Consider the following 12,263-nt stretch of genomic DNA (forward strand, 5'->3'; position numbering starts at 1 on the left):
ATTATCATAAATTAATTATTTCTATTATATCATTATGATTATATTATTTATAGGATTATCATACATTAATTATTTCTGTTGTATTATTATAACCATTTATAGGATTATCATACATTAATTATTTCTATTGTATTATTATAATTATATTATTTGTAGGATTATCATACATTAATTATTTCTATTGTATTCTTATAATTATATTATTTATATGATTATCATAAATTAATCATTTCTGTTGTATTATTATTATATTATTTATATGAATATCATAAATTAATTATTTCTATTATATTATTATGATTATATATTGGTATCTATATAATATATTATTTATATAAAATATCCAACATAATAATTATTTAAGAAAAATATTAACACTAACATGTTATTATATTAGTATTATTATATAATAATACAAAGTTATTATATAATAATATAATATCATTATATAAAATTATATATAATGATATTGTATTACACAATAATATGGCATTATATTTATATTATATTTTATATATTATATAGTATTTGTATTATATATTCATATATGATATGTATTATATATCATGCATTATTTTTCTATTTTTCTATTATATTTAAAAATAATATTATTATTATAAAATATTAACATTCCATGTGTTAGTGTTTTAGACTCATCTTCCAGAAATCATTTTATTATATTTAATCTAATATCTAGACATTTCTAGCTTAGAGGGAGAGATGGCCAAACTGGAAGAGTCCTCCATGCTGTTAGAGGGAAATAGGCTTGAAGCATTTTGGAAGCTCAGAGAGACAGGCAGGCGCTGAGATTCCCACTGGAAAACAGGGAGCTTCAAACCTATTTCCCTCTTACAATGCCCATTGACATAGCTTTCTGCCCCAAGATAATTTTAGGCAATCTTTATTAGAATCTTGAGCAAAGAAAAGAGCTCAATAAGTAAAGTAGCTGTTGGGGTTTACATTCCAGAATTGTTTCCTAACCAAGTCACCATCTCATTCATCCCATTCCCTAGTGGAAAGGATGGGATTTCAAAATAAAGAATCTTTCCTGAAGCGGGCTGCTTTCCTTTCATAGGAAATCAAGGGTGCTTCCCTTAGGTGTGTCCTTTAGGGAAGGAGAAAGCAATGATAAATTAAATAAAATTTAATTTTTTAAATTTTAAATAAAATTTTAAATTTTAAATAAAAAAAATAAAACAAGAGTTATTCTTTTGTTTGAAGGTTGGATACCTTCCCCTTAATCCACTTGTCTAAGAAAAGCCCTTTTGTCCATGACTTCTTCAGCTTTCTAAGGATTTTGGAAAGAGTTTTTAAAACAAAGAGGTTTCTATATTTCTAGAGAAACTAATAAGGAGGTTTTAATATGTTTCTACATCCTTGTCCTCAACAAGAGAACTACTAGATGGGCAGAGAGAACTGGTCCTTTCCAGCTTTGTGGATTTTGTCCAAGATAATGAATCCCATTTGTCTAACACACTGGGGAATGAATGGGATCCATCCCTGCCTCTGGTAGTTTCTAATCTATGAGGCAAATAGAGATATATCTCAGACAAGAGTAATGCAAATGAAAGAGACCACTATCCATTATGGATATAGGAAGCATACTGTATGGTCCTAGATAAGAGATATTATAGATAGAGTGTTTATAGGTAGGAGAGATTAAGGGTTTGGGGAGGATGCAACAGGGTGCCAGATAATAACAATACAAGGAAAGATGCTATAGATGCGAGAAAATACCATCAACTGAGGATAGAGGGAAGATAACTCCAGAGAAGAATACTACAAGAATTTGAGTGTTATAGAGAGCATAGGACAGTATCAGCAAGGGGGCATGGATCACTCTGGATAATGAACAGGATAAGTTCACTATTGTATGGAGGGAGAGGAGATATCAGGAGAAGTTTTTTGCAAGAGGGGTAACATGAGCTGAGCCATGGAGGAAGAAGCTGCACAGAAGTGTCATATTTAGTTGTCCCCAGAACTACTTGTCCAATTCACCTAAATCTGTGATGGCAAACCTTTTAGAGACTGTGTGCCATGTCCCACCCCCTACCCCTCCAGAGACCACATATTATGCCCTGGTCCCCCCAGACCAAGTGCCACATGTGCCTTGCCCTTCCTTAACCCACACAGGGGAAGGAGGAAGATCTCCCATTGGGCTGCTGGACAGAGGGGCAGGTGATATGAAAAAAATGTCATCCGTTATGGTAGAGAGGGGGAAAGGAGCAGATCCACCTGAGTCCTTCTGCCTTTCTAGCAATGAACTCTGCTGGGCAACGATGCTACATGCCCACAGAGAGTGCTTCGTGTGCCCTCTTTGGCACCTGTACCGTATGCTCACCATCATGGACCTAGATTGTAGAGCATGGATCTTCAGGGATTTTATGTTCTCTTTGTGGGGCAAAGGGGGAACCATATGAATATAGAGATACAAATACAAAATATTTCCAGAGTAAATGTAAAGTAACATGTGGGGTACAGGTAGGGATCCTTATTATTGAGAAAATCAGAAAAGGCTTCATGAAGGAGGTGACACCTGAACTGAGTCCCTAAGGGAGCTCAGGATTCTGAGATAGAAGAGGGGAGAGAAAGGCACCTTAGGTGCAAAGTCTCTGAAGTGGGAGATGGAATGGGTGGATGAGGAATAGTAAATGGGCAAGTTTGGTTAAATGTACCAAAAGGAGGTGATAAAAGTGTGACAACCTGGAAAGCCAGGCTAGAGTCAGGCAATGAGAGACTTTAACCAAATAAAGAGTTTACATTTTATCCCAGAGGCAAGAGAATCTTGGATTCACTCTTTAACTATCCCTGACTCAAGGATGAAGTTATGTGGTGTGGTAGAGAGGGCTGAACTTTATTTTAGGGAACCTGGACTGGAATTCTGGATCCCTCACTTAATAGATATATGATTCTGGACAAGTCACTTAACTCTATTTGCCTCTGTTTCCTCATCTGTAAAATGAGCTGGAGAAAGAAATAACAAACCACTCTAGTATCTTTGGCAAGAAAACTCCAAATGGGGTCATAAAGAGTTGAACACAACTGAACAACAAAATGTATTGGGCTTTGTGCTTTACAATTATTATTTCATTTGATTCTCACAACAACCCTGGGAGGTAGGTGATAGTATTTTCCTCATTTTACTCTTCAGAAAACTAGGACAAATAGAGGTTGTGACTTGCCCAGGGTCACACAACTAGTAAGTATCCGAGGCTAGATTTGAACTCATGTCTTCCTAATTTCAACCACAATCCATTGTGCCATCAGAAAACTTTCTTACTTCTCTCTGTCCATCTCTCTCTCTCTCTCTCTCTCTCTCTCTCTCTCTCTCTCTCTCTCTCTCTCTCGCTCTCTCTCTCCCTTTCCCTTTCCCTGTCCCTCTTTTCTCTCTTTCCTCCCACTTTCTTTCTTCTTTCTCTATCTTCTACTCTCTTTTTGCTTCTTCTCTTTGCTCTCTCTTCCCCATCTCTCTGTCTCTTTCCTTCTCTCTCTCTCCCTCCTTGTCTCCCCACTTTTCTGATTCCGCCCCCTCCTCTCTCTTCCTCCTCTTCTTCCTCCCTGTCAATTGGATCCACATCACAGTTTTCTCCTTAAATCCTTGAAATTCATCCTTATGAATGTCCATGCTTGCCATTCAACTTGCACCTTATATTCATATAGTCCTCATATTCAAATAAATACAGAGTTCCATTCCATCTTCCCCATGTATGTAATAGAAGAATTCATAAATGTGGAAGCAGAACACCTGCTTTTGAATGATGCCTCTGGTACGTACTACCAGAGTGCCCTTGGGCAACACACTTGGCCACACTTTCTCTCCCCTTCTCTGACCATGAAATCCCTTTTACCTCTAGAATTCTGTGATGCTATGCCCCTTCCCAGTTTAACAGTACTCTGCCTCTTTTAAAAGCGGATTCCTGGGGGCTTAAACCCAAAGGACCACATGTCTAATGAAAGTATTTCTGGTGATAGACAGAGATATTGTTGGCTAGGCAATACCGGTATGAACCATCCCTGACTCCAACTGAATCTGCGCTCAGTTCAAAGCTGGGGATGCTCAAGCCAGGGCTAGATGGGGAGGGGGTATAGAATTTAGGCTTAAAACTCTGGAGACTCACATAGAATAGAGAGCTGTGACCACTGGATACTCCCAATTGCATTGGAAAGTACAAATTCCCCACCCCATTGTGTTGGAAAGAGCCTCAAAAATAGGATTCAGAGCTAGAATGGCTCTTAGAAGTCACCCAATTTTCCAGATGAGGAAACTGGGACCAAGATCAGGGAGATGACGTGGTTAGTAAGGGAGAGAGCTGAGATTAGAACCCAGGACAACCCATTCAAAATTCAGTGCTCTTCCCATTACACATCAATTACCATAACTAATCTAAGATTTTTAATTCTAAAAATGCCCAGAACCTCTGGGTTTTATAAAATCCTGTCCATATGTATTGGAAAGTCCAGATATAGTAGGGAACTGGCCATGAAAGAGGTCATGATATTTCCAAAGGACTGTGATATATAAAGGATCCCTTTGATCATAGGGCACAAGAAAGCAGGCCATGTATTTAGTTTCCCTGAGTAAGCAGAGAAAAATGATAATCATAACAACAATAAATAATGATTATAATAATATCCAAACCCATTAGTGGGTAACTGAGTGGCATAATGGGAGCACTGGGACCAGAATCAGGAAGATCTGAGTTCAAAATTGACTTGAGACATTGTGTGACCCTGGGCGAGTTGCTTACCCCTTTTTGACTCAGTTTCCTCATTTGTAAAATGAGCTAAAAAAGGAAAAAGCAAACCACTCTGATATCTTTGCCAAAAAAACTCCAAATGGGATTACAAAGAGTCAGACACAACTGAAATGACCAAACAACAAAATCCATTGGAAATATGTGTAATTCAGTGAGCAAACTCATTAGCAACGGAGCCTGCCTGATTCCCCTAGCAGAGAGAAAGGTCAAGGAAAACAGTAGGAGGTCACCCTACAGAGGAGAAAGGAGCCAGGCTGAATAGAGGGTAGATTTGGTTCTGCTTTCCATGCATTAAAGGAAGGGAGCTGAATTGAGAGTAAAATTGGTTCCACTTCACATGCATTAGGAGAGTTTTCTCCTCAGGAACCTAGGGTCAGACTTAGAAAAATGATTTGCTACTCTCTCCACTCCTTTACCACACATAGTCACATCCTTCTGGCTCCATGGGAGAGCGGCAAGAGCTCAAGCCCAGAAGTCAGGGGACCTGGGATCAAATCCCAACTCTGCCATTCATTTGCCGTGTGACCTTAAGTTAATTGCTAAACTTTTCTGGGCCTCAGTTTCCTCATCTGAAAAATGAAGGTACTGGATTTGAGCCAGCTCTAATATTCCTTGACAAGAAGAGGTTCTTGACCTGTCTGTGTGTAGATTTCAGAGAGTCAGTGAATCTGGATGGGAGAAAAAAATTACTTTATTTTTAATAACCTCTGACCAAAATTTAGCATTCCCTTCGATTGTGAATGAAGGCTATTATTCTGAGGTTTCTCCAGTCTGCCGCAGGGGTCTATGTAATAAAACAAGGTTAAAAACCCCTGCAGTAAAGGATGTGGTGGTGTGAAAGCAAGTGAGGGAGGAGAAATTATGCTTTGAAACAGTCCTGGGGACAAGGAGAGGTGATATCACTTACTTACATTCCAAACACTTTTTCTTCTTCTTTAACCTGACAAAGTAAAGAGCAGCAAGGGGGTAGGGGATGGTGAGAGATGGTAATAATGATGAGAGGCAGAGAAATTCCAAGGAACAGCTTTTCTACACCATCTCTCACTTACTTATCCCTTTTACCAAACCTTCTCCATCTGTTTTCTCTTTCCCATGTTACCCATGACTCCCACTTAACATTTAATGCTAAAATCAATTTTTGTTATTCAGTCATTTGTCATGTCTAACTCTTTGTGACCCCATTTGTGGTTCTCTTGGCAGAAACTAGAGTGGTTTGTCATTTCCTTCTCTTACATCTTATAGGTCATCTTACAGATGAGAAAACTGAGACAAACAGGCTTAAATTACTTGACCAGGGTCACAAAGACAACTAAGTGTCCGAGGCCAGATTTGAACCCAAGGGGATGAGTCTTTTTGACTCCAGGCCCAGTGTTCCGTGCTCTGTGAAGCCACCTCGCTGCTAAAATCAACACCAAATAAATAAACACAAAACAGATCTATATCCACACACAGTATGTAGTACAGTGCCGGTCTTGCTACAATCATTGGCAATTTCCATCAATAAAACATTCAGATAGTGTATATAAGCCCTTTGAGGGGACAGACTTATTTTATAACACAGTGCCTAACATATACTCAAATACTCCAGTGGATGTGTGCTCTCCTTGATGTTGTTTTCCCTACAAAACCTACTTATACTGGCATATCCTGTGCAATTTCTCCAAGCCATTCCATTAGTTTGCCAGGCAGATTGGGAACCATCCTGAATTTCCATTAGCATCTCAAGACTACTGGTGGCATTTATTACTATCCTCAAAGGTGCTCAATGTGTGTTAAGCTCTGAACTAAGTTCTGGAGTATTGGAGATACAAAGAAAAAACCCAAAGCCTCCCTCCTTGCCCTCAGGGAGTTTATATTCTAATTTGGGTCACCAAATGTACAGATGTAGTTATATATAATATGTTTGCTACCTCATGAGCTTGGGCATCTCCATTTTACAAAAAGGAAACTGAGGCTGAGAGACTCATTGAATTGCTCAGAGTCACACAGGCTGGTAAGTGTCTGAGGCAGAATTTGAATTCAGGTCTTCCTGACTCTATCTACATATAATATAATATAACATAACATAACATAATATGATATGATATGATATAATGTGATATATAATATAATATGATATAAGATATAATGTAATATGATATGATATAATATGATATGTAATATAGTATGATATAATATAATGATATCTAATATTATATCATATTACATTGTATCATTACATATTACATTATATCACATATCACATCATATTATATATCATTATATCATATTATATCATATTACACTATATCATGTCATATCAAATATATTACATGCATATATGATATAATATGACTCTAATATGATATGACTATCGTATCCTGTCATAACATGTTATATTGTGTCATGTTACATCACATCATATCATATCATATTCTATTCTATTCTAATACCACCCTAGCTGCCTTTGATGTGAGAAAAGGAGGAGGAGGAGGAAGAGAATGAAAGGTGAAGAGGGATCTAATTTGCTGACATATTGGTAAAGTAAAGGACCACTGACCAAGTTGTGACTGGTAGATGATTTGGAGCTAGATTATGAAGTGCCTTGACTGCAAGGGTCAGGAGTTACATTTTCTTTGTTCTATAAATAGTGGTGAGCCCCTCAAAGTTTTTTGAGTATAGCATGCATGTGTTCCATGTGGGGCATTAAGATGGTGGCTCAGACAAGAGGAGCGAAGGATGGATTTGAAAGGAGAAAGATCCTGGCTCGACATAGCAGCTGCATGCCCTGCTGTTGGGGAAGTTGAGGCTGGGGGATCACTTGAGCCAAGGAGTTCTGAGCTGGAATAGGTTTAAAGCCGATCAGTTATTCACCCTAAGCCTTGCATCAATATGGCAAACTCCTATAGAAGGAGAGACACCAGGTTGCCTCACCCAAGCTGCACCCATCAGATAGCCTCAGGTTCTAGGATTGAGCTCATGAGTGATCCTCCCATCTGGGTGAGATAAGGAGATCTAATCACTTGCTTACAAAAATAAGGGAGGGATGGAGGGGATTGAATGGAAATCAAAAGATCAGTTTAAGAGTTTAGTGTAACAATCAACTAGGTGAGAAAAGAGCTTAAGCTAGGGTGGAGGGGATGGGAATTAAGAGACAGCAAAGCTCTGAGAACCCCCGGGAAGGGAGAGCATTTGGAAGGGGGAAGTAGTGGGCAGTGTCAACCATTGCAGGAGTCAAGAAGAATAAGACTTGAGAAGTGGCTTTGGATTTAGTCATTTAAAGATCATTACCAACCAACCTTGGAAAGAGATGTTTCAATTGAGTGAATGGAGTCAGAAACCAGGTTTCAAAGAGTTGAGAAGTGAGTGGAAGGCAAGGAAGTCAAGGTAAAAAGTCAAGAGCTTTTTCTAGGACTTTGGCTATAAAATACTAACAGCTAGCATCTATATGTCACTTTAAAGGTTTTCAAAGTGCTTTACAAATGTAATCTCATGACAATCCGGGAGAGAGGTGCTATTAATATTCTCTTTTATGTATGGAGAAACTGAGGTCAGCAGTTTAAGTGAGTTGCCCAGGATTACATGGCTAGTATGTTCCTAAAGCCTGATTGAAACTCAGGTCTTCTTTACTCCAGGTCCAGAGTTTTGTCTACTGAACCTCTTGGTCATAAAACGGAGGCAAGATAAGATATGATGGCTAGAGGGGACATCTGGATTATGTTCTTGCTGTCTGTCCTTTATTTTTGAAGAAAAATAGTGGCATCACTGGATGATGTCTTGAAGTGTGTGTGAGTCGGTTCTAAGTGAGACAGATTGCACAAAGGCATCAGCCTTACTCTTCAGGATTATTTGAGGGTAATTAAGAACTGAAGAGAGCTAAGCATGTGTGGGCAACTGAGAAATAGTCAAATAATTAAGGAGATATCAAATAGGACAAACAGAAGGGACAATGACTGAAGAGTAAAATTGCCAGAGGAGATAAGATGGGATAGAGGGCCTCTTACTCTCCATGAACTCAGTTTACTTAGCTACTAAAAAAAAGAGATTGCACTAAGCAGCTTGTAAGGTTCCTACTACCTCTAGAACTGGCCTATATTTGGTCTCTGATGATGAAGAGTTGACCTCTAAAACAATTAATATGCTATGTAGAGGACAGAGCTCTTGATTTAGAGGAGTCTTATTCAAGTTCCTGCTCTGCCATAAGACACCTCCAAAATCTAGAGTAAGTTATTCCATTTCTCTGGGCCTCTACTTGAAAAATCTGTAAAAAAAGAAGTGATTGAACTCAATTAGCTCTAAGAAGATACTGCTAGAGAGAGCCTGGAGCAAAGGAGGCAAGAATGCATGCTAATGGAGAGAGGTTTTGAGGGGCAGAATAGGAAATTCATGAAGGCTAGCCCCATTTATTTCAGTAAAGTAAGAGCAGAGGTCTTCTGTTTAGAGAATGAGAGAAAAGGTTTATAAAAAAGGTTTATTGAGAAAGAAGTGGAATATAAGTTCCTTATGGACAGAGGCTATTTTTTCATCCTTGCCTTTGTATCTCTAGCACCAAGGACAGGGCATGAGCATTTGTGACCCTGTACTTGGGAGTTCAGATTCAACCTGTGTGACCCAGGGCAAGTCATTTCACCTCTGTCTGCCTCTGTTTCCCCATTCATAAAACGAGCTGGAGAAGGAAATGGCAAACCACTCTAGTATCTTTGCCAAAAAAATCTCAAATGAAGTCACAAAGCGAGGGATGCAACTGAAATGACTAAACGATGACAACTTGAGGGACAGGAAGTTTATTCTCGTCTGTCTCCTCAGTAGTCCTTACTCTTCTTTTTCTTCTCTTTTTTTGCTGTGAGATAGAATCATCATCTTAATAAGTCTCTTCCTGCAAAGGATATTTAACAGAGTGATTGTTACGGTTCCAGGTTGGCAATACCTTATCACCCATGTTAATGAGGTATTACTGAATGAGTTGTCTTCAATTCCCTCTCCATGAAATGAATGTGTAATTTAAACCTAGTATTCAAGGAGATTTCCTTTAAAATGGCACAATCTTTTTGCCACTAGCAACATTAGCTCCGTACCTCCTGAAGAATAACCACCCAGCAGCTGTGAGACCAGTGAGGAAGTCTGCCATTTTTCCACTGAGATTGATGGAAAAGATTGCTTCACAGGGAGCAGCTAGGTGGTTCAGTGGATTGAGAGCCAGGGCTAGAGAAAGGAGGTCCTGAATTCAAATTAGACCTCAGATACTTCCTAGCTTTGTGACCCTGAGCAAGTCACTTATTTGCCATTGCCTAACCCTTACTGCAATACACAGTATTGATTCTAAGACAGAAGGTAAGGGTTAAAAAAAAGAAAAAAGAAAAATGCTTTCTTTATTTCAGTTTAGGAATAAGTTTCTGCCTATAAAAGGAGAAAACTAAGCTAAGTGACATCTCAGGTCTCTTCTAACACAAGGTCCAAGATTCCTGGACTTTAGGCATTAGAGAAACTGGACATGTAAGTTCCTTGAGGGAAAAACAACTTCTCATTTTTGTCTTTTTTCCTCATAAATCCATAGATTTAGGTTTAGAAGGAATCTTTTGGCCCTTCTGGCCCAATCCCCTCATTTTACAAAAGAGAAAGCCAAGGCTCAGAGAAATTAATTTGACCAAGGTCACACAGATAGTACATGGCAGAGTTAATATTTAAGCCAATCCTCCCTCCAAAACCACTCCTTTTTTCATTGAATTGAACTGATGTTCAATACCTCTGGTCCAATTAATTTTTTATTGTTTTGCAATAATCCACTCTGTCTCAAAAAATAGTAATGTGACTGTCCTCGATGCCTAGAATTCTCTCCCTCTTCACCTCTGCCTCTTGGCTTTCCTGGCTTCCTTCAAGTCTCAGTTAAAACCTTGTTTTCTATAAGAAATCTTTCCCAATCTCCCTTTCGATTATTGCCTTCCCCCTGAGATAATCTCCAATTTGCTGTTTTTGTTGTTCAGGCCTTTCAGTTGTTTCTGATTTTTTTGACCCTGTTTGGGGTTTTCTGCCATTTTATTCTCCAGCTTCCTCCAGAAGAGGAAATGAAGCAAATAGGGTCAAGTGACAGGCCAAACAGCTAGCAAGTTTCTGAGATGCTGAGGGTCACACAGCTAGTTAGTGTCTGAGTCTGGATTTGAACTCAGGAAGATGTCTTCTTGACTCCAGGAACTTGATCCATTCTACCATCTAGCTGCCCTACTATCGGTGTGCCCTTGAGCAAATCTCTTCTCTCTGGACCTCTGTTTATACCTCTGTAAAAGCTGAATGACAATACTTGTCCATCCTCCTTCATGGGGGGCAAATTGGAATGGACTACAAGGTATGAGTTACTGCTCTGATTAATTTTATCTCACATTTTAGAACTTAGAACCCTGGTAGAATCTCAACTAACTATATGAATTTGGGCTAATAACTAACCCTTTTTCAACCTCAGTCTCTAAAATGGGAACAACATCCCTGTTCTTCCCAGCTCAGAGATAAGACTTTAAAGAGCCAAAGATACATGTATATTAATAGTAGAGCCCCAACAAAAAATCCATTAAAAAAATCTGTAAATGTAAATTCATAAGTTCCTGTCTATTCTTCTCCATTCTCAACATCTGGCTTCCTTCAAGATTCAACTCAAGCTCCATCTTCTGTAGGGGACCCTCCCCTCATCTTTCAGACTCTTACTGCCTTTCTCTCTCAGATTACAATTCATCTACTCTTTTTGTATCCTGAATTCATCTATTTATGCCTAACCTGTCTTCTCCATTAAAGGGTAAACTCCTTGAGGACAGAGACTAGTTTTATTTGAGCTTTTTCTTTGTATCACCAGTTTTTGGCATAGTTCCTGGCACAGAGTGAGCTTTTAAGCAAATCTTGCTCGATTGATTTATTTGCACATCACTTACTATTCCCATACTCCTATGTATCTTGACCACTCTGATTTCCATTTGGCTTGGAGGGACAAATCTGAACAAATATTTTTAGCAGGATAAATTAGTCAGCACGTCTTATGCTGGATTCATATTATAGAATTTAATTCAATTCAGCAAGCATGTAATGGTCACCTAGATGGAATGGTTGAAAGAGCACTTGACTTGGAGAAAGGAAGACCTGAGTTCAAATTCTGATTCATACACTAGCTCTGTAACTTCGAGTAAGGCATTTCATCTTTCTCAGCCTCAGTTACCTCATCTGTAAAATGGAGATAATAATACCTACTTCACGAGGTTGTTGTGAGGTTCAAGTGAGATCAAATATGTAAAGAGCTTTGCAAATCTTATAGTTTTCTATAAAATGCAGGCTAATTGCATTCCTACTGTGTGTGCTAGGCAATTGGGATAAAGAGACAAAACCCTAAACAGCACATACCCTCAAGGTTGGAGGTTAATATCAGGCTAACCCAACATCTCGGATCAGGGTTGTGGAATCATTCCATTGAGCCCACAAACCCACCAAAAAAATCCAAAACTCATGAATGGTTTTTGATGTGTGAGGTGCCCTCCCCAGCAATAAGCAGCT

At 38.7% G+C, this 12,263-nt stretch overlaps 1 protein-coding gene across 1 annotated transcript in view; it reads left to right on the forward strand.

Moving 5' to 3' along the window:
• The window catches only part of RIMBP2 (RIMS binding protein 2), a 137,021-nt gene that overhangs the window by 60,187 nt on the left and 64,571 nt on the right, over positions 1-12,263 (forward strand). Inside the window, exons 4-5 of the mRNA XM_044685395.1 lie at positions 1,392-1,509; positions 3,911-4,001. Of these exons, the coding sequence (XP_044541330.1) occupies positions 1,392-1,509; positions 3,911-4,001 (209 nt within the window). The remainder of the gene's footprint in view (positions 1-1,391; positions 1,510-3,910; positions 4,002-12,263) is intronic.

Source organism: Gracilinanus agilis, chromosome 1, assembly GCF_016433145.1.
Source record: "Gracilinanus agilis isolate LMUSP501 chromosome 1, AgileGrace, whole genome shotgun sequence".
Lineage (NCBI taxonomy): Eukaryota > Metazoa > Chordata > Mammalia > Didelphimorphia > Didelphidae > Gracilinanus > Gracilinanus agilis.